Source organism: Phoxinus phoxinus (genome assembly GCF_949152265.1).
Source record: "Phoxinus phoxinus genome assembly, chromosome: 15".
NCBI classification, from domain to species: domain Eukaryota; kingdom Metazoa; phylum Chordata; class Actinopteri; order Cypriniformes; family Leuciscidae; genus Phoxinus; species Phoxinus phoxinus.
This window is the reverse complement of record NC_136890.1, coordinates 19,057,517-19,080,593: the sequence shown is the minus strand read 5'-3', so window position 1 is coordinate 19,080,593 and position 23,077 is coordinate 19,057,517. Positions and strand designations below refer to the sequence as shown.

General features: G+C 37.2%; 1 protein-coding gene and 1 long non-coding RNA gene across 7 annotated transcripts in view; both read left to right on the top strand.

The window, feature by feature from the left end:
* grid2 (glutamate receptor, ionotropic, delta 2) overlaps positions 1-23,077 on the top strand; it is a 394,784-nt gene that overhangs the window by 251,374 nt on the left and 120,333 nt on the right. For all 5 annotated transcript variants that reach the window (XM_079637090.1, XM_079637092.1, XM_079637091.1 and 2 more), the window contains exons 5-7: positions 5,806-5,859; positions 10,360-10,533; positions 13,909-14,070. In XM_079637090.1, coding sequence (XP_079493216.1) covers positions 5,806-5,859; positions 10,360-10,533; positions 13,909-14,070 — 390 coding nt within the window. The remainder of the gene's footprint in view (positions 1-5,805; positions 5,860-10,359; positions 10,534-13,908; positions 14,071-23,077) is intronic.
* LOC307011986 lies at positions 19,114-22,423 on the top strand. Of its 2 annotated transcripts, none has more exons than XR_013800541.1 (8): positions 19,114-20,032; positions 20,794-20,867; positions 21,012-21,089; positions 21,166-21,239; positions 21,326-21,409; positions 21,560-21,778; positions 21,945-22,104; positions 22,193-22,423. It is a non-coding gene; the product is annotated as an uncharacterized lncRNA (long non-coding RNA). The 2 variants fall into 2 exon arrangements; XR_013800542.1 differs by having other exon boundaries at positions 21,166-21,243.

The following is a 23,077-nucleotide window of genomic DNA, read 5'->3' as shown; positions in this document are numbered from 1 at the left end:
GCTGATCTGTCAAGAGTGCAGACGCTTGATTATACAGTATAATCTATTAAAACACAGGTGATCAATAGCTCTGATAGTTGCTCTTTGTCATGACACCCTGAAGCTTGTCGTGTTTGCTCTAGCTCGCCCTTGAGGCCAGAGCACCAGTTTATAGCCACAGTAAATCAGCAGCATATTTATGGTGAGATCAGGACCAAATTATACAAGCAGTTCAGGGTAATTAAGCTAAAGGGGATGTGAGAAGGATAAAGCCATTGTCCTCAGAAGGCTTCTGACCTGTTTCTTTATAGGAACATGCTCTGCCCCATGTACAGTATATGAAAATAATATCCTGATATGAAAATATCAATGAAAGGTGCAGTGTAAATTATGTTGCATAAGCAGTACCAAACTAAAAACATGTATTTATTATATATATTTATGTATATATGTGACTACAGCCAGTAGTAGTAGCTAGTTCCGCATGTTTTCAACCCGCCCATAGAGGGTGCGAGCTCACTCACATAATGTACAAATAGTATCAGCCAATCTTTTTTTGGAAGCTAAGCTAACAGGCTCTTGTTCTGTGGATAAAGCTAAGTAGTAGGGGTTACCATACAGTCTTTTTCCCGGACATGTCCGGCCGTCGAGATCGTCCAAATTGTCCGGGATTCGGCTTTTGCTTTCTACAGTTGCCATTCATTGTTTACATGCACACCTTTTGTTTCAATCTAACTGAATTCATTCTGATTGTTGAATCTGAATGTAGTGTTTACATGAACGCTAAACAAGTGATCGGTTCAGTAATCACGCCACAGCCCTCGCGTCGTTCTCCCCCCGGCCCTCAACCTTGTCCTGCTCGCCACAGTAAACATAATGAATGGCGACTGTAGAACACAAAAGCCGAATCCTGGACATTTTGGTCCAATTTTGGACAATCCCGGGCAGACTTGTCACGGAGACTCATGATAAAACGCTGTCTATTAAGTTTCGAGTCAACTAGTAACCTAGCCTAGTTGCTTAACTGCGCTCTTACTGGTAGGCATGGCTTGGGAGTGGCCTCCTAGGGCAGCGAAGCAACTGCACTGGGAGTTGTTGTCTTTCATCCACATGAGCCAAAAATAAATTTTCTGGCTTTTCTCAGTCTAGAAGGTTCCAAATAAAAAAATAATTTCATATTTCTACTACAGTACATAAATGGCCCATTTTAAATACACATTCATCTTTCCAGAGGCGAAGTATCCATTTAAGACATTATTGTGAATTAAGTAAATAGGGTCCATTTTGATTTTGTGTTGACTATAATAGGAAAGCACTTTAATGTGATCCTGATGATGTCCAATGAGATTCCACAGAGTGAGTTTTGAAACCTTTTGTCATGACTAGCCGTCAAAAGCTTGGCTTGTTTTGTATTTTTGTTTTTTATTGGTTCAAAATGTTCCCATGATTATGTAATTATGATTTCACAGCATACCCACATCCAATTTAGACTGGCCATTTGTTATCAGAGACACAAGTGACATAATTATGAAGCGCGTACAAGTTGGAGTGTTTCTGTATGTGCCTTGTGTGTTGCTGTGTGCATTCATCATCCAAACCTCCGTTACAGGAGACACTGTGCTGCACCCTCAGAGATGATGGCATGATAAGTGTTTTGTGTGCTGTGGAAAGTCACACTACAGATGTGAGATGGGCCACCCTCCTGACAGGCTCCACACAGTGGATGAATTATACATGACTAAAGCCGCGGCTCACAGCGAGGCTGGCTGACATTAAAGCAAAATGGCAATTGTGACACATAACAGTTTTGATGTATTTAAAGCGCTCATGCTCGAGCAAGTGTGAGCTAAGTACATAACATGCTGGAATTCACTCTGAAGAATAATGTGCCATGTTGAGGAATTAATCAGTAAACTACCAGAGCTTTTTTCCCCCTTTTTTTTCTGTCACATATGGCATTTTTGGTTAGCGGCACTGGCTGTTTTTCTATGAGATCTTGTGTTGTCAACTTTGCCAAGAGCAAAAAATGGCTGTTCTTTTTCTTTTTCTTCTTCTTCTTCTTCTTCTTCTTCTTCTTCTTCTTCTTCTTCTTCTTCTTCTTCTTCTTCTTCTTTTTCTTTTTCTTCTTCTTCTTTACTGTGCATAGTAATCTCATAATCAATAGAAATGTGATAAATAATAATTGCACAGGAAGGAAAGTTTTGTTTAGAAGTTATAAGGTCACTAGGAATAACTTTTTAAAATATATTCTAAAGTTTAAAAGGGTCACTTGAATGTAAAAAAAATAAAATTGTATTTGTCTTGTTGCTTAGTAAAAACAAAACAAAAACCAATGAAATATTCTTAAAACAACTTCAATTAGTTTGAGAAGCAAAATTCTGGAGGATAGTACAACTTGCAGCCTCAGAAAATACTGTATAAACTACCCTTCAAAAGCCTTAAGGTTGGTAAGATTTTGTAATGTTTTTTAGAGAAGTTTCCTATACAGCGTTGCAAAAATACACTAAAACAGTAATAATATTGTGAAATATTATTATAATTTAAAATAACTGTTTTCTATTATAATGTTTTAAAATGTAATTTATTCCAGTGATGGTAAAGATGAAGTGTAACCTTGAAATAATTTTTTTTTAAATCTAAAGACATTGGCAAACTGTAAACTGTTTTAAACATAATTTGTCCAATACCCAAATTATATTTTTTTTTATCTAGATTTCATCTAGCAGTATATTAGAAGTTATTTTTATCCTAACGTTTACATTTTGAACAAATCTGTCTGTTCACTTGATCCATTTCACCTGCAAACACATTCACAAGATGAAATTTGAAATATGAAACATATGTTTCAGCATAGAAACTAAAACTTCTTGGCTTCAACTCTTCTTGGCTTAACTTCAAGTTAAGTTAAAATTTGGATCAGCTGGGTCACTTATGAGTTCAAAAAAGGTGGTGTGGAGGCATCTCTGTGCAGTTTGTAGATGTCAAAGTTCATGTCTAATTCTGGTCATCTCTCTCTCTCTCTTCCTTTCTTTAATGAATATGCACCATCTCACCTTCCACTTCCAGGGCTCAGGCAGGTGGAAAATATGAGATAATAACAATAATCTTCATTCTGTGAAAGCACCTGGTTGAAGGACATTGCTTTCACCGTATAATTTAAACAACTGATTGTATTTAAAAGTGGATAGAGCTTGAATGTTTCTCCTTGAAGACATGTTGTTTTTTTTCTTGTTTTTTTTTCTAATGTGTGAATTGTTAAAGGCAGGCCGCAACCACTCGGGCTCATTAGAAAGCAAGGAAAAGGAATAATACGAAGGAAATTAAAGAGATGTGTGATGGTGGTTAACAACAGTAGCTGCTTATTCTTCAGTGGGTTTTCACATTAGTGCAGGCGAAGACCTCTAGTTCTGAGGTGACAGCTCACTGAATGGGGAACTCTGGGACAACAATATGGATGTGATTTCATATGGCCTCCCCTTAAATTACAGGTGACGGAACTGCCAAAGAGTGGGAGTCACCGAGTGATCGCGGGATTTGATCTCGCAGACGTAAGACTTTACTTGTACCTACTGTCATTCAGGGGTGCCGTTGCAACTCCACAGCAAGTCAGACCAGATTCCCAGATATTCATATTCAGAACAGCAAGTTCCAAGTTTTGATCTTTGAAACACAATGACTGATTATTCTCCTCTGTGGTTGTTAAATGGATAGTTTACTCAAAAAGGAATGTTTTGTCCTTATTTTATAATTATGATAAAAGTGAATGGGGTTTCTGTGAAAGTTTCTGTCAAACTTTAAAGAAAAAGGGGAAAAAAGTGTCATAGAAGTGCTGCATTCCAAGTCTTCTGAAGCCATACGAATTAAGGTCCATTATCTCTTGTCAAAAGTGTATCAATGTATATCAATTAGGGCTGGGAATTTGGAAATTTGGAAATTTGGAAATTTAATCGTTTTTAAAAATGTGGTCGATTGGATATCTTAAAAACCACGAATCAATCTTTTTTTTAACCCCATTTCCCATTCACATTACATTCTTTAAAAAAAAAAAAAGTGTTTGATGGAAGAAAAAAATGTGGTGAAAATGGTGAACTATCCCTTTAAGGAACATCAGAGATGTAGGTCTATTTGCTAATTCCCTGAGCCTGATTTTGCCCAGGAGATGACTCTGTTTAACTTGGACAGATCTTTTGCTTAAGGATTTTCCTAGATTTCAGTGTGAGCATCTCAATCTCGTCTGTGCAAACTTCCAGCTCGCTGCCAGAATCAATACCTTCCTCCTTGGCAATGGACGGCACATCAACGCTCTCACCATCAACTTTAATTGCATATTCGACAAAGAAAAAAATCAGCATGGATGCAGCCTGGATGGATGCAAATATTTAGCATTTTACCGTCTAATATAGAGGGATATTTGATCGGGTCAAGCACACTCTGCAACAACCTTGAACTTTTTCTTGGCATTAGGACAAGCCTTAGAGGTGCATCTTAGTCTAGTAGAAGTTATGCCAAATGCTTTAATTAGGCTGAACCATCTGCCTCGGAGTCAAACCTTTGACTGTATATACAGTCACATACACTTTTTGTGAGTTACTATAATGACCTCATAAAGCCTCAGACATCAACATGATTGGCCATGTCATTAATACTAGCAGCGGACACTTTATGTCTACTGTGAGTGTCAAGAGGTGGTGACACTTTTTTTCTCGATGAAGGCTTCTTGTTAACATATTAGGCTGATCTAAAGAGTTGCATAGGTCATTTAAACATCAGTTACTAAGCTAATGTTTACACTTAGAATAGATAAGACTGGGGGTGTTTAAATACTTTCAGTTTAGAAATGTGCTTTTTTTCCTGAAGCATTAAAAAAGTCTTATTGCATAAAACAAATACATTTTTCCTGTTTAATATGTGGTTTTGAATTAAAATGTGTATAATATATATATATATATATATATATATATATATATATATTAAATTAAAATCTTAATGAAGTTAAGTAGGGTGAAGTGTGGTGGCGAGGAATGGCATGATTTTTTTATTAGTGTTACCACCCACCTTTATTGCACTCATTAACATGGTTTAGTGATAAGCAGTTTAATTCTGAATTAATTTGTTGCAGATAAATATGGGAATTTTATATCAGTTTGAGTCACATGGTTAAAAACCCTTCAAGTTAAAACCCAGATGTGTTACAACACTCCCCAGTCTAACGATCAATGATGAAGACCCCCAGCCTTCTTGTACCAATTGATGAACATTGTTTATTCCTCGTCTCTTTAGTAATTATAAAGTTTATTAGGTGTTTGTGGAAGATTAAAACACTATTAGCGCTGTTCCAGCCGTCAGATTATCCTGCTGTTCCTTTTGTTTATGACCAAAATGTTTTATGACATCCACATTTAGTCACCTAAACGATTATGGTTAATGAAATGTGGTGCTGGTTCGGTGGGCAGGAGAAACATTGGTGAAGGGTACTTCATTCTTGTGTCATGTTGGTGTGGAGAGAGAGAAGCAAAGATGAGACACAATGGGAAAAACAGTGTGTAGATACATATGGGGACAAACAGAGAATATAAAACGGATATTATTACAGACCGTAATACTATGCCTCTGTTATGGATGCCAATTTTTTCTGTTTATTAATTTCAAAAACCTTTGCCTTATCCACTATTAAACCTTTGAAGAGAAATCATTAAAAGTTCAACGGAAACCCTGTAGCTGTCAATGCTTTTATAAGAAATGAAACACATGATTGGAGGAGACAGTTCACTCCCTTCCAAATAATTTGGTTTCTAAATGGCTAAATGTTTCTTTCTTTTTCTCTAGGTGGTGGAAACCAATCTCGTGGCATTTGACTGTCACTGGATCATCATAAATGAGGTGGGTTTCTTCTAACAATTTTGTGAGAAATCCAGTTTATTCTTCTTGTAAGCACATTTGAATATATTTGCATCTTTACATACCGATTTGTCTAAGTGAGAGGCGGACAATGGCTCATTCAGAGCCTGAAGAAGGTGGCCAGATAAGGACAAATTACAGCACAATGATTTAAATTAGATTTGGCAAGAAGCTAGTAGCGCTCCAAAATAATTCAGCGCTTTCCTTAACGAATAAAGCATTTTTCCAAAATGATCCTGCGACAAGGAGAAGACAATGAAGATATAGACCTTGAACCCATCTGTCTGAATTATAGCTATTTCAATAACTTAAAAGTCAATCTCTATGGTAACCTCTATTAATCTCTCTGGTTTTATTTAAAAAGGCCATACAAATCAGTTTTATTGGTATTTTTAAATAATGGACTTCAGTGCACTATGAAACTGTACTGTAACAAATTCACTCCCCAGGCCAAAAACACCTTGTTCTGAATTACAACAGTTTGAAGCCGGCTAGACTCTATGTTTAGAAACTAGGCTTAACCAGTAATGTGGTGGTATTTTTATTTATTGATTCTGCTGAGACCAGAAGAACTAACTAAGTGTAAAATAAGGGAAGGTCCACCAAACATATGCTGTTCCTAGATGTGTGTAAAAAATATTTTTAAGGTCCTCAATGCATAGCAGCTCTTTCGGGATGGAGCATTGCCAATTATATTGGACCTGACAGTCCATGCAGCAGAACTCCGTCTCATTTCACATGCAAACAGGGCATTGATAGTTGCTACTTGAGTCTCAAACAAACAAAAAAAGGGAAAAAAGATTTATTTAATTCCAAGAGACAGAGAGATTGCCATGAAATATTAAATTGTGAACGTTTCTGACCAGTGTTCTGTTTTGCTCTATCCTCTGTGCTTCCGCGCTCGTTAATACATCACGTGTCAGGTCAAAGGTCACTCTTCGGCTGGAACTAGACTCACATACGGCCGTTACCAGAAGCCAGTGAATAGGCTCTATTCACTCCCATTATAAAGCTTTAAAGAGACAGGATTTTTTTCATATATCTCTGATTGGCTGAAAGAAGAAAGTCACATACACCTATACTGTAGGAGGGCGTTTTTGAGTAAACTAACCCTTTAGTAAGATAAGTACAAGATCAAATTATCGTTCAGCTGCTCAAAGAATTGTAAGTCAGTTTCTTCTGATCATATAAACTGATTGTATAAATTTGATAGAAAATTTCTGACTTTTCAAAGTAACCTTTCGGATATTTTTTTAAAGCCGTCAGACTACTAGGACAGTTTAGGCAGGTGGAGAGTTTAGAGCATTTGAGGAAAGTTTTATGTCCTCGTAAATAAAACACAAAGGCACATGACGTTACCTTGACATGTCCCTGTATGGACATGCATTGCTCACGGTTGGCCTTACTTGACAGCACTCATAGGGGACAAAACAAGCAGCTGCCAAAACCTGAACCCTAAAATTGGGCCATAACCCTGTAGGCTCATATTTGTGTCATTCTAATTTAGCGCTCCTAATTAAGCATCAAGGGCCTTTGCGTTTGTCATCCGGGGGTAGAATAAGCCACTCAGTGTCAGTATTTTCTGGTCTGTAAAAGCGTGATGTCCTTGTGCTCTTAAAAGTTGGGTAGCACACTATAAAGGCCTCACATGCCCTCTCGTGATGCCTCCTACATTATTCGCCGTCATTCTTAGCCCATTATTAACAGCAGCACAAACATCGTTTGACAGTGTTCAACTGTGCTTCAGGCAAGAATTTGATTCGTCCAATCAGAAACCTCAAATTACCTTTCAGATAGCAGGTTGCGTTGTAGACAACTTTAATTTGAATCTTATTAAAGGCTGAACGGCTTCGACATTCCAAGTAAGTTCCTCGCCGGTGTGCCACAAGTTCAGATTTAATGACGTACTTCATGAGAGCCAGTCACCAGCAATCACAGCTTTGCAGGTGAGAATGAAACTCAAAAGTGAAGGCTGTCAGAGGGAACAGCTTGGCCGCTCTGAAGTCTACCTTCACTGGGGGACGTTCCCTGTCCATTCTCATCACATCATTCCCAGCTCGCTCACTTTACTCTGCCCGTCTGTGGAAAAGATGTCTTCAGGCTAAAATTAGCAATCATTCCTCCCAAGGCTGCACAAGGACACGCGAGCGCACACGGTCATGTCTTTCTGCCTTTTGGCAGCCCCCTGAATACCCATTCATGAGAATAATTGTAATACTAATGATGATTTTAATGTAGTTATATTTCTTGTATTTAAATTGGACCCAATTTTTAGCTAACTGGGGATGGAGAATTTGACCTTGACTTGATGAGAGAAGATAACTTAACCATGTGTGAAGAAAGTTTAGTTTGTGTGTTAAAACCAGTGTCAGGTATTAACATTTTTAATGAAGGAGCAACATTTGTTTAACTGGAACAAATTTTCCCCTTGGTGAGGGCTTTTTTTAACCATATCAAAATATAGAGTTGTCCATTTAACTTAATTTAAATCATGAAATGAATTCAGAATCTAATAAACACTCTCTAGAAAAAGTACTGTAAATTATTACTATTATTTACTTTATAATCTAATTTATGTTAAACGCACTGCTAGATCGTCACATTCACATTTTTTATATCAAAGTCAAATTACTTGTTTTTGTGGAATTTTGGCCATGTTATTGGGATTATTCTGGGACCCTGGTTGGTACAGTTATTTTTTTTTATATATTTTAAGATATAATATTTAAGAAAGTTAATCCATTATATACTTTGTTGTTAAGCTGTTTCTTTTTTCTTTTCTTTGTATCAGTAAACACATCAGTTGTTAATGTAAGTAAGTCTAATTAAGATAAACTTTTGTTGAATAGTCCATGCTTAGTAAATATTTGCAGATGACATGCAGTTGAAATTTGTCCCTGTATACATACTGTAGTTCCCACAGGCCAAATAATGTCACGTGACCTCTCTGGTGACGCCATCTTTGATGGCATAAGCTGCTGTGTTTACAAAGTTTTACAAGCAAATTTCGAATATTTCTTTCGAATATATGTTATATATGTTATGTTACGAAAATCATGAAGAGACAAAGTGACAGAGATTATAAAGAGACTATTAATACAAGACAGAGAGAGGTACAATGCGAAAATTTCAGTCATAAATGGTGTGGATCCGTATACGCTAACGAAGGAAGCACTGATTATGCAGCTTTGCCTCAGATACAGTATTATCATGTGTACCATTATCTTGTGGGTTGGTGACGTTTGCTCAAGTGCAATCAATGGAAAAGTAGTCATCATAGCGAAGGCATGTAAGTTAGCATGATGCTAGACAATCTGTCTATTAAAAAGCCATAGCCTGCACAACTTAATTCCTATGTCCCCCTTAAAACAGTCATTGGTGCTTTCTGTAATATGCATGTACTTATTTGTACACTGAAGAATATGGGTGGAACGGTACATGTATTTGTATTGAACGAATACTGGCGTCACGGTTCGGTGCATGAACGGTATTCAAATAAATAAAACTCGCGTGCAAATTAATTAATATAATGCGAAACTAATTTATATGCGAGTTCTTTAGGGACATAATCTGAGATTGCAATGCTGGAATGCGTGTGTGTGTGTGAGTGAGAGAGATGCGCGGGCGCGATCGAACAGTGGAAACAATGTTGTTTTTGTATGTTTTTAATACCTCGTCATTTTGTTCATACAGGACATCATTCAAACAGCAAATTGCATCGGTATACTGTAAAATCCAAATTTAACTGAACCTCCGGCACGATTTGAACATCCATTGACCCAGCAGGAGATGACCATTTTCACTTTTTATCACGAAATTAACTGGGTCGTCAAATGCCCGTATGTTGTGACGTCATGTAGGAACTATGTATAGAAATTGTGTAATTTGTCAACACAAGCATAAAAAAATACTGGTTTGATTTAGGCCTGGTTTCACAGACAGGACTTAGATCAAGCCAGGATTAGGCCTTTGTTTAATTAGGACATTTAAGTAGTTTATATAAACGTGTCTTAGAAGAAAAAAAAAACATATTTTAAGATATGCCAGTGCAAGTTGCTTTCAGTTAAAACTGCTCAGAGATGCATTTTAGTCTGGGATTTAAGCCTTGTTTATAAAACCGGGGGTTAAAGTAAATATGAAATAATTAAATACGGATATCTACAGTCACCTGTAGAGTAAGAAAAGAAAGTTTAAGGGAACTGGTAGGAATGTTTTGGTTGCTACAATTTGTTTCATATTTCATCTCTACCCCTTTTTCTTTCTCTCAACCAAAAGTTGGTTATTTACTGAAGTGAAAATCATGATTGTAATCTTTTCCCTGGTCCTACTTCTGCTCTTTCTTCTCCATTCAAGTGTGAAACAGAAGCTCTTCTCAGCAAGATGCTGTTTATCTTTGTAGCCTATTTACACTGCACATGGAAAATCTCTTTTCTTTTAACATTATTTTTTCTTTCTCTGCTCTTTTCCTCTCACGGGATACAGGAGATTTCAGACATGGATGTGCAGGAGCTGGTGATGAAGTCTATAGGTCGCCTGACCCTGGTGAGACAGACCTTTCCTTTCCCGCAGAACAACAGCCAGCGCTGCGTCAGGACCAACCACCGCATCAACACGTCCCTCTGCGACCCCAAAGACCCAAAGGCACAGACGTTAGAGGTGCGATTCATTCCCCCATACTCACATTTATTCATGTCCATTCAAGTTAATCATAAATCATTTGCCTTGAATTTCTTCATTTCCCTTTTGATTGTGTCCATTAACTGTCATCATTAGCCTTTGAGCTAACTTCCTTAGAAAACTAGAAAATGTCAGTGTGAAAATTAGCAATCTTGTTTTGTTGGGTTTTTAGTTCTTTTCATTGTGCCTGTGGGTGCCATTCCTGTTTTCTACTATTTATCCAACTGAATGCATTTTCTCACATGTAAATTTTCTCAAATGACAACAGAAATTAACAGATGTGATGTGTATTGAGCCGCATTAAATACGGGAAAACATTGCACAGTATATCAATACACACTTTCAAAGCCCCTACTCAATATTCATTCATAGTTGTGTGGGTGTATGTTGGTATCAACCAGGCAAATACTGTATATATTTTCAGCAAGACCAGGCGATATTTCAGATATCCACGATATATCACAGTGATTCTAATAATTTTAGTTTTATCATTATTGTTCCTTGTCCTGTGACTTGTGAATGTGAGAGTGTTTAACGGAGATGTTTTAATAGTATCTAATTTAAAATTCAGTTGTAAAAATGGCATTAGAGGTCATCATATTGCTGTTGGTGTACAGTACATACATTGAAAATTATTAAATAGTCTGTATAATGTTTTACAGTATTTTTACTTTCATAAAATAATTTTGGCTACAATGGCTGTTTGATTGAAATCGTTTTTGTAAATATATATATATATATATATTTTTTTTTTTACATAATTATTTATAATTCATCAAATATGAATCCAAGTGGAAAGTCCAAATTGGAAACAATACTATACTATACTCAAAATAATTTTCACTTTTCTTTGTAAGATAAGAAAAGTATTATTTAAATTATAATTTAAAGTATTTATTTATTCGATTGTTTGTCTACATGCATTTGGGAGCATTTGTATGTATTGAATTTCATCAAATGTCAGAAAGATGTTGAGATATAATATAATTCAGCACTTATTTTCAGAATGTTAGATATGGGGGGGACAAGGACTCTCTGTGTAGTGTTGAATGCCTACTGTATAAGCTGGACGTGTTTGACATTAAGAATTCAGTTCTGCTCACTGGTCAGGAGTCCAACCCAGAAGAGCCCAATTTTGCCCTGCTCTGAAGCGTATCACATCCCTCTTTCTTGACATATATCCCACCCTCCCTTTGGAATACCCCTTTGCACCTCCCGTTCCCTTTAAACCACCAATCACCTTCCCTGGAGAGACCCACTAACTCCTGCACTTCAAAAAGACTTAATGGATTTCCCTGGTCAGCTGATCTTCTCCCCCCTGAATTTAACCCAGTCTTTGTCTGTTTGCCCCTTTGGCACTGGCAGCTTTGTTGCTTCAGTGGTCTCAACTCCTTCTGCAAATGCTCTATCATGAAATGGCCTTCCCAGAAAACAGCCCACCCAAAAACTGCAGCATCTTATGCCATTTCACTTTGTGTCTAAGACATGAAACATACAGGTAAATCAATAAGTAAGCCCTTTGTGTTTCTTCTCTTGCAGATGAAAAAATACAGCAAACAGGGAAAAGCCACAACGCTTGACAAATAAAACGCTGTTCCTTGGTAGTCTTGTGGATTCCCTGTCAAGTCTGCTTCTTTGGGTCATTGGTCTTTTTGTTTGCCCATTCTCCTGGTAGACGGAGAGTTGTTTTGTGGAAGTCAGGAAGTGTAAATACAAGCACCACTAGTGTTGTGTTGGGATGTCGAACCCCATTCCTTTGAAAAATAGAGTATGATCTCGTCTTAACTTAACCATGTGCACCAGAAACATTAGATGAGAGCGTCATCCCCGTCGACACAGTCTGCTTTAAAGCCGATGTACACATATACTGCGTAATTGGCCGTTCGTTTTGTGGCTCTCAAAGCCATTACAGCCTTATAGTGGAGCGTACCTACAAATGCCTGTTGATGGAGCCAACAGAGCGTGACTCTTAACATAATCAGTATAGCCTTTTCTCTGTGTTTCTCTGATTACTGGTGAACTGATTTTTTTCAAAGCGAGTATGCAAATAGCTTACCTGACGAATTGCGTTTCTTACAATTATGGCAACCCAAAGCTGATGGCGAGAGGTTTTTCTCAGCTATTTTTCAACGTGGTTTGGATTTACTCAGACACTCGATACAGTGTCAAGTATGCAGTGCAGTGCGGGTTAATAAACAACGCTGGAAACCTAATGACCGCTTCACTCTATTTATTACCTTCTCATTAAAATGGAGACGACACATGGGCTGGATCAGAGCCGTGCAATCGATCAGAGCGGAATTAACTCCCTTAAAAAGCTTGTCTATGAGTGAAGTTGCTGATTGTCTTCAATGGAAATGGAATTGTATTTCAAAGTAATAGAATTTTTTTCTGTTTTAAATCAAATTCAAATAATATTAAATGCATTTTAGCATGCAATTCCTTATTGCATGTTATATATATATATATATATATATATATATATATATATATAAATTTGATTTAAAAAAAAATTATATTATGAAATAAAATAGACTTTTTTTTTTAAATGTTTGTAAATAAAATGTGATTTATTCCTAAATAAACACATGGTGATTTATTCCCCATGTGTGTCACATGATCCTTCAGAAATCATTATAATCTTAATTATTTTATTGGATTTTTTATTATTATCAAGGTTTAAAGTAGTTGACAAGCTCCTTAATATTGTTATGGAATTTTAGAATGGTTTTTTTCTGGATTTTGAGATTCTGACCTCATAGTTTTAAATGGTATTGTATATACATTTGGTTTAAAATGACAGTTGCTACCAATGGTTTACTTAAATTCCAAATGGAGATAAAGAGCATCCTAAATTTTCCTGATAAACTGAGTGTGTCTCATTTTTCATAAATCGAAACATTGCAGTATGCATTTATGCTACAAGACTCAATGCGCAGATCCCATATTGATATTTTGATACAAATACATTTTTGGTCGAGCTTGTGTACATATATTTAGGACAAAACTGTCTGTTTACATTAAAACCTTGCCAAGATGATTTTCTTGTCATTGACATGTGTTGCCCCTTGTTATTCATGAACACCGAAGCCTATATGTATGGTAAGAAATAATGCTACAGATAGCAAGTGTTTTTTTCTATTCCTTATTAAACTCCACTGGCTTCTAGGGCTTGTTCAATGTGAGCAGCCTGTTGTCATTTCCACTGTAGAGACCTTTCATCCCAGCTGTACCCAGTCAGACATAAATCTTTTTCTTGTAAGAGAATATTAATCTGGTGTCTCTGGCTCTCTGTGCTCACATTGTCTCTTTTTTTCTTCTTTGTTTCCCTGCTGTTTTTTGTCATCTTGTCAGATCACCAACCGCTACATCTACGACACAGTGCTTCTGCTGGCCAACACCTTCCACAGGAAGCTGGAGGACAGGAAATGGCACAGCATGGCGAGTCTTTCATGCATCCGCAAGGGCTCCAAACCATGGCAGGGTGGCAAGTCTATGCTGGATACCGTGAAGAAGGTACAGTACTGTAAAGATTGGTTCTCTGTGATGTACTAAATATATTGCTGTTGTAAGTCCTGTATTAAATATATTTGTATAACAAGTTATCCAGATAGCCAACATAGATTAGATTTTGTTGAAATTGCGAAAATGAATATTCATGGTCTTGGAAGCATTGAACTTTTTATATAACAATTTCTATCATACAGTAGGTAACATTTATAGTGGTGCAATTTTATTTTGTATTAATATTTTTACTGTTATTAGTAGTATTACTGTTCATAAATTGCAATGCATTAAATGCATTATATGTATAGCTTTTGCAATTAAAAACTTTTTTGTAAAAAAAAAAAAACAACCCACACATTTCTTACATTTCCTTTATAATGCAAAATTATTGAATCATTTACTCACCCTCATGTCATTCCAAACCCGTTTAACCTTCTGTTTTTGGTGGAACAGCTTGAACATCCTTGCGCATTTTTAATTATTAATTCAAGCCATTTTGGTGAAGTGGATCAATCAATTGTTTTTTTTTAATTAATGCAAAAGAATGATTATTTGATGGATCAGGTATCACCACTTCTTTCATGTACTCGAGCCATATCAAGGGCACGTCAATATTTGTGTTAAATAACTTCTATTTTGCTCTGTTTGTCACACATAATAATCATATTGGCCTGACAAGATTTTTTTTTTTTTTTTCGTCATTTTATAGCTTTACAGTCCCACTCCCAACCAGTTACATTGTATTGAAAAGACTGTCGCAGAATATTCTTTAAAATGCACCTTCTTGTATTCCACAGAAGAAACTGATAGAAATGTCATACGGGTTTGGAGTTATGTGTCAATATTGACAGAATATTTGTGTGATCTATATTTTTAACATTTAATAGTATAGCATTCATACACATAAATGCATTGTTAAAAGTCAAAAGAGCTGTGAAAATGTTGGCAGTACACAGTAAAACCTGACTAGGCCATCAAAAAGGTCCCAACTGTGAGCCCTGATGTGATTAAAGAGATGTGATCGAGTGGGAGTTTGACCTTGGATTCATTTGCATTGGAAACCAAATAACTATTTGGTTTTGAGGACCGTAATGAGTCTCTATCTTTGTTCCGGTTGGGGAGAGGGGGGATAGTGTGATACAGTGAAACTCTCCTATAGAAATGGCACACTGCCTTGGGTGAGATGACAGTCTATGTTACAGGGCTAGTGACTGAGTGCTGGTTTAACACCATGCTTGCTAGGGAACGGCTTTACCCCCTGAGGGATGTACTGTTCCTCCTGTATCCACATGTATCTGATCCTCCCTGCCATACCGCAGTAGAGATATCACCTCTCGGCCGGCTCTCACCTCCACACCGCTGCTTGTGTGACAGTCGTATTAAAGTAGATAGAGCGATTTATTCAGACTGGGTGACCGCTAGAACACACTGGCTCGTGCCGTCTTCAAATCTGCCTATATTTTAATGACCTCATTTCCAAGGGATGTCTGAGAGAACGGTAAAATATATAAATATATATATATATATAACAGTACGTAGAGACGCATATATGTATGAAATGGTACACTTATTTTACTGTACATCAGCTGCATAATGGCCTTGTATTCAATTCCCGGGAGACTGTTTGGACTGGGAAATTGTTTTACAGCTTAATTAGGGGAAGTTTGTGTGTATCGGCTTTACAAAGCAGCAGTTGGTGAACTCATTTGGAAAGCGCTCATCATCTTTTGTAATTGGCTGTCTAATTTTTTCTGTCAGCACTGGTATTGGTAGAGTGAATTTACAACAATTATCTATCTGTTCATGTGGGTTTTCGCTGGGCAGGACATGTTGTGGGTGCAGTTTAGGAAGGGCTGAGGACTTTTGCTGGTTTGATGCTGCAGAGTTTAAATTAGTGGTGCTAATGAAGAGTGGATGGAAAATGGGGGAGGACAGGAGCGAGGCCCTTTTGCCATTTTTATTCATAGAGATAGTTGAAACAGGAGAGGAAATGGCAGGGACAAGAGGGGCATGATCAGCAAATATCACGCATCAAGTTGGACTCGAACACGCATCCTGCCACATGATGCCCACAGTGTGATACTAACCACTGTCATGCTCTGAGCCATTTAAGAGATTATTTTGCTATTTTTGACAGAATTTGCTCTTGATGTTTTTATATGATGATGACTTGAAGATGAATTGTGCACCTATATATGTATTTTGTTTGTTTGTTTGTTTTACACTACTGTTCAAATGTTTGGGGTCGGTAAGATTTTTTTAATGCTCACCAAGATTGCATTTATTTGAATATTTATTTCGAAAAATCTGAAGAGAAAAAAACGGAAATATTATTCAAATGTAGTTTTAATCCGTAGTTCAACTGTTTCTTATTTTAAAATATTTTAAAATTGAATTTTTTGGTAGCCATTACTCAAGTCATATAAATTTCATATGATCCTCAGAAATCATTCTAATATACTGATTTGGTGCTTAACCTGTTAGCCTTCAGCGCCACTTTTGAAAAATCCCCAGAAATAGCATACCCAACCTAAAAAAGATTCAATTAATTGACCCTTGGTCCTAAAAGCTCAAGTATGGTCTCATTTGAAAGCTGACACCTGGCACTTTATTGGAAATGTAGAATGAATTATTGTCATAATGAAAAAAAAATTCTGAATAGCTTCAAAGTTGTGTAAGTTATTAGAAATTTATTTTTATGAAACATCTTCATGAAAATTAAATTGAAGTTGGCCCGTCAGCACTCTAGAAATGCACTCCAGCTAAAGACACATGTCTGACCATGTTATATTTAAAATTTGAAGGTGATAAGTCTAAAACTCTGTATTTTGTTAAATGTTTTTCAAGATCATCTCAAATGACTTTATTTTGAATTGACTCTAAAATGCAAACTTGTGTTTATTGTCATCTATTAGCATCTATTCAGTCTATTGTCTCTATTGTTTTGTGGTGCAAACGAGCCCCATTCAGTGTCACTCTCTCCTGCACACATTTACACCTTTCCAGCCTGCTTATGGCCATAAATATTCTTTTCCTTTGTCTCCATTATAATCGCTAACGACTGGCTAATCACGGTGTTTCACCCCCTAATTTCTTTCATAATCTTCACTTCACATTTGAAACTGTATCAAATGCCTTTCTTAAATAAAGAAATATTTCAGTAAGCATTCCGATTTAGAAAAAAAATCATAAAAAATAACAGCTAGATGGCAGGTGCAACTAGAGAGCTAGCTAGCATGTTAGCTTAGCACACCATCAATACACGACAATTTATGAGATTAAAACCCTGTTTGAGCTCCAAACTTACTTTATAGTACAAGTCGAGTGTTTTAAATAATCTTCTATGAGCTTATTTGGCTTCAGAAAAGAAAATCAGACAGAAAATATATGATTTGATATTATTCTGCACTATTGTAAAGTCTATACCGATTAGCACTGCTACATTATACATATAATCTATTATTATAAAAATACCTGACATGGCTCGAAGAACACAGGTAAATCAAATATCATTGCAATCATGTTTATTGTCTTCAAAACATCTTTATCTGCATGTTATAGCGATCTCTGAAAGCTAACGTTAGCTGTTTATGTCAGTGACGTCCTGGAAGGTCACAGGTTATTTCTTCTTCGTGAGCTTTCATATTTGGAAAAAACTGTGCAAATGGCGCCCTCAGCCTGCTGTATGGATTGAAAACACAGTACATCAGAGTATCCAGCGCTCTTTATGTATACATCGACGCATTTGGATATAAATTCAATAAATATTATTCCTGTCTATAGAAATATGATGTAAACCTATGATAATATATCAATATTTCTCCAAATCTGCACATTTTTGAGCCAAAAGCCCTGAGGAACGTTGTTTTGTCACGCGTTCTCAAGACAACAGCACCGGAGTTTTTTTCTGAATGGAGCAGCTGACGCTCATAATTCATATTAAAGGTATCGACTCATTTTTTCATTACATAAATCCTGACACAAATTAAGACATAACTGTCACTATAAGTTTCTCAGAATACAATAGTGGTCAAATACTGAAACGTGAGACTTATATATTTTTAATGATGTATAGTTTGTCAAGGTAATAACATTAAATCTGATAGTAACTTTGAACTATTTAAAAAAAAAAACGCTTCAGCCCAGATAGCAAAAAATATCCACACGGCTTCTTTTTGCCGCCGGCCCTAAGCTGTCGGCTATAGGTGCGTCTCGCTGGCGGGGATACAACGTTTGCCGCCGAATACGTCACTCCCATTTTATGCGAGATGCCGCCGCCGAATAGCCGGCGGGCCGACTGCTTCATTTTCTCTGGCGGTTGCCTCCGTCTAAAGGTGTGTGCACACTACAAGCGACAAAGCGACACGTTACCATTCATTTCAATGGGGCGCGGGCGTTTTCCAGCGACACGCGCAATCGCGGCCGTTGGCGACCTGATGGGGCGTGTCTGGCGACGCGACAAAGTTGAGATGTGTTTAACTTTATGCAAATGAAGAGCGACTTTCGGGAGCGACAACCAATAGGAGTGAAGTCAGTGGAGCGCGCGTGATCATCCGTCACTCTCTGACAGAGGCAAGTTGAACGAGAAGCTAATTTTAGCAGTCAGAAACTGTGCTATAAGTTGTGATATATCTCCGTGTGCATACAGTGGTGTTCACAGCACTGACTCGGAGCCGGATTGGTTTCGTGGACCCATATAGACCGGTATTTGCCCGTTTATTTGCAATTAAATAGCCGCGATGGCAAAAAGCACTCACAGTTTCTCGTTCATCTTTAATATTATGCATGTTATGAACTGATTCCATTTATATTTCGAATTTTCCTTCCAAAATGTTTGTTTGTAGTGGCAAGAAAACGGATTTGTTGTCTACAACATGGAGAAACATCCGTGAATGTCACTCACAAACATTACTAGGCAACCAGTAGCGGGAACGCCCACTAGCGACCTCACTGCCAGCCACTGGCGACCTGCAGCGACAAAGTCGCTTGTAGTGTGCACGCACCTTAATGGACCGCGGCCAGCTGGCGGCAAGCCGCTTTGAAATACAGATTTCTACTCTCAAATCGACCAGCCATGTTGCAAACGCATGTTGGGAGTTAGTGGAACTGACAGCATTTTAACTACTTTTCACATTTGAAGCGATTATAAAATCATAATAGCCTAAATTATAGCTTTTTTTTTTTTTTGCTCCAAAGCCATTAGGGTTTAAATCCTGACTCTTGATTCCATAAGGTAAGGTTTAGGAAATTACATTTAAATGACGTTGAAACTCTGAAGTGATTATATGTAAAATATATCAAATTATTTTATGCTCTTAGGTGAAAATTGTTTACATTTCTTTGATTTATGCACAATTGAGACATGCACCAATAAACCAAAAATAATTCATTTTGTAAAACTTAAGTTACTTACTTACTTGCAATAAATAACTTTCTGATTCTGATTAGGTTTAAAATAGATATTTCATTCATGGTATGAACAATTTAGCAGAATAAATTGATGAAGTTAGACTTTTTACCAATGCCTGACTAATCAGTGAACAGTGAAATACATCTGCAACATGGCCAAAGGTATGGCCTACTTGATATATTTGTATTCATTTGCAAGTGCAACCATGGTAATATCAAAACCCTGTTTTGACCTGAAGGAAGGAAAAACTCTAAATTCTCCTCTGGCTTCAGAGCTGCGCTGATAGTTTTGTGAAATAGCTCCTGGCCCCGCCCCGCCCCTACTGTCGATGACGCACTGGAGCCACTGAGGCTAGCCCCTCCCGAGCACATTCGCAGCAGGTCGCCGCTCGCACCAAAAAGCTGGATGCCAACCGCCGTAAAATTGGAAAGAAGAAGAAGAAGAAGAAGAAGAAGAAGAAGAAGAAGAAGGTCGCCGCTCAATCGCGAGTTACTGTCAGTATTTACTACGTTACAGCCTGCAGTTTGCTAACTAGCAAAGTCATCGACTACCATCGTTTAAGTAAGTACATGTTTCCTTTTTGTGTAACGCAATAGCATGTTTACATTGTTTTTAGTTTATATATTTAAAATCTGTAACGTCATCTTTGTTCAGCCTTGTTTACGCAATGTTGCTAGTAACGTTACATGTAGAAATATAACTAGCTACAGTAACGTTAGGTGGCCAAAGCTTTAAAGTTGCATCTAAGTTTAACTTTTGGTGTTTTCTTATAAAAAATAACGATGTATAGGTAATTTAAATTATTTTGTTTGCCTGAACAATGCTGCTAGTCCAGTAACGTTAGCTAGAGGTGCTAGCAAGTGTTAGCTAGCACATGCTGTTTTTTAACTTTTGTTGAGGTTAAGCAATGTTGCTAGCCTAGTACACGTAGAAATTTTACTATTTTACATATAGAAAGACTAAGTTTAACTTCTGGTGTTTTCTAACAAAACAGAATGATGTATATAGGTGTTTTTAATTTATTTTTTTGTCCGAACAAATATGCGGCTAGTTCAGTTCACCGTGTAGCTACAGTGGCTAGCAAGTGTTGTGCTGTGTGTTACTGTACTGGATTTAAGGCTATTGTGATTTCTAATTCTGTACTTTTTATGTTTGAGGACAATTCTGTTTTCACTTTAATCACTAACGTACACTCAATGAATACATTTTATTTTTTAACAATTTCACTGTTCCACGTTTGGCTGATCAGTTTTGTCTCCCACAGCATAGCTACTGTATATTCCTAACGTTAACAATGCGGCTTTGTTCACATTTTCTTGCAGATACCTTGACCAGAGCATAACTGGTTATCTTCACCCATGAGACCTACTGTTGGACAATCGTTTTGGCTTTAAAGGTAAATGCTTCGTTAGTCACAATGTCTAGTTGCTGGGCCAAAAGGAGAAGGATTTTGCGCTAAACTAAGTGTTACATTTAAGTCCAATTCATTAAATGTATGCAATAACTTCGAACATATTTTTACGTCAATGATTATCAATAGGGGAAAGTAATCACTCCGTTATTGGTCCTTGGACTCCCCTGGCATCTTGTGTTCACCATGAAGTTTTCAGCTATGAAGGTATATTCTAGGCCTATGTCTTAATGGCCAGTGTTTTAACAGTATTGAAAATAGTGCCTTTTATTTTTTTATGTAGATTTCCAGAGACTCCGGAATGAAAACCGAGCCCTGAGGGAGGAGAACCAAGCTCTAAGGGAAAGCAATGCACGAGTAGGTGAGAACATCCACTCTTCTTAAATTTTACTTTTTTGTGTGTGATGTAGGTTCAAAACTATCATATGCCTTTAAATTTGTAGCTTCGGATGACAGTGGCTCACTTCAAGAGCAGGTGAAGCAAGTTGGGACAATGTTGAAGACGTTTGCTCGCACTGGGCAATCAGGTACAACTTGCAAACAACACCTGTAGTTGTTGGTTTAATTCCCACTGGGGCCACCTGTACATGTAGTAGACCTAGATAGTAATGTCATAGTTTAGTAGTTGAGGGACCAGGACTAACTATTTTATTCTATTATTCCGGGAACCCCTGTAGGTGCAGATCAGACCCTAATGCTGCGACGTCTTGGAGAGTTTGGCGATGTTGTGCCACATGGACCACAAAATGGACACTATGCTGCAACATTTCAGTGCCAATGTGTCTGTTGGAGAGTTATCTCTGCCAGGGGATCTGTTATTCCCCCTAGACACCCAGGAAAATTTGGCGTTGCTTGACGATAGTTTGAGGCAGGATAAAGAGCTCCAGGAACGATTTGTAAGTGTGCTGCTTTCGTTTATAACGCCGTAGGGTAATCTAAAAAGTCAAATTAAGATTGTACCCTGCATATTCTACAGTCTGAATCCACAGCCTGTCACATTTTATATTTAATTATGAGAAGCTTCAGAAAAATGTAATTTGTAACACTTTTTTGGATTTTCAGCTTCGGTTTTTGGCTATCTAATGTGGGAGGGACCTAAAGACAACAGTGTGGCGAATGCTTCAGAGTATATTCTCTAATCCGCTTTCCATTAATACAACCTGGACTGGTGTAGGGGATAAAGCATGTTTTAGAGACCTGTTCCTGAAGACCATTGTTCAAAGTAAGTTGAATATTTTTTTTTTATATTTAAGTAGATGTGTATGGCCTTATTCCATTTGAATGGCATGACACATCTGTATTTTCTACAGGGGCCATCCGGAAGAACCCGGCAACCCAGGATGCCACTGATGAGGCGGTCCAGGTTAATGTTACGCGTTACCTGAAAGGAGCATCTGACCGTGAAGGCGGAAAAAGGCGCCGCACAGCTGAGAGGGACCCACAGCCAACCCCTTAAACCTAGGCTGACTACTGACACCCCAGCATCACTGACAACTGTAACTCTTTCGTTGTCCTGCAGTCAGTAACATCAAGAAGCGCCAGACTACTCACCCAATCCACACTGTTCACTGTGGAACTAACTTTATTTTTTTTATTCTCCCCCTGACCCTGCATTACCAAGGATCTCAATTACTTTAAATACTATTTGCTGCTTATTTCATTTGTTACCGTGCTTAACTATTCTATTGTTAAATATAGCTTGCAAATGCTTGTGCCTCAGGTCAGCATTGTAGTTATAATGGTCTTTTCTACTACTGTTTTTACCTTAGTATTTTTATATATACATTTTATACATGTATATATACACGTCAAGTTTTGTTTATCACAGATACTAGAGACAGATCTTATTGCAGCACAGTGTAAATCTTGTGCCCCAGGTCAGCAATGCCATTATAATGGTATATTCTAGTCCAGAGCTTTACTCTAAATTATTAGGCTACCACTTATCCTATTGTTAGAAATGGCTTGAAAATGTGATGTTATATCTTGATTTATTTGCTATCCTGCACTTTCTTTGGTACCAAATATCCTCATTACTTGTTATAATGTTTACTGTAATTCTTTTCATCTTAGAGCTGACCTCTTTACATTATTAACAATTATTGCAAGTGCTATAATTTACTGGCAAGGCTGTTTTTTTTTTTACCAACATTTATTTGGAAACCTGCATGTTTTTTATCGTGTCTATATATATA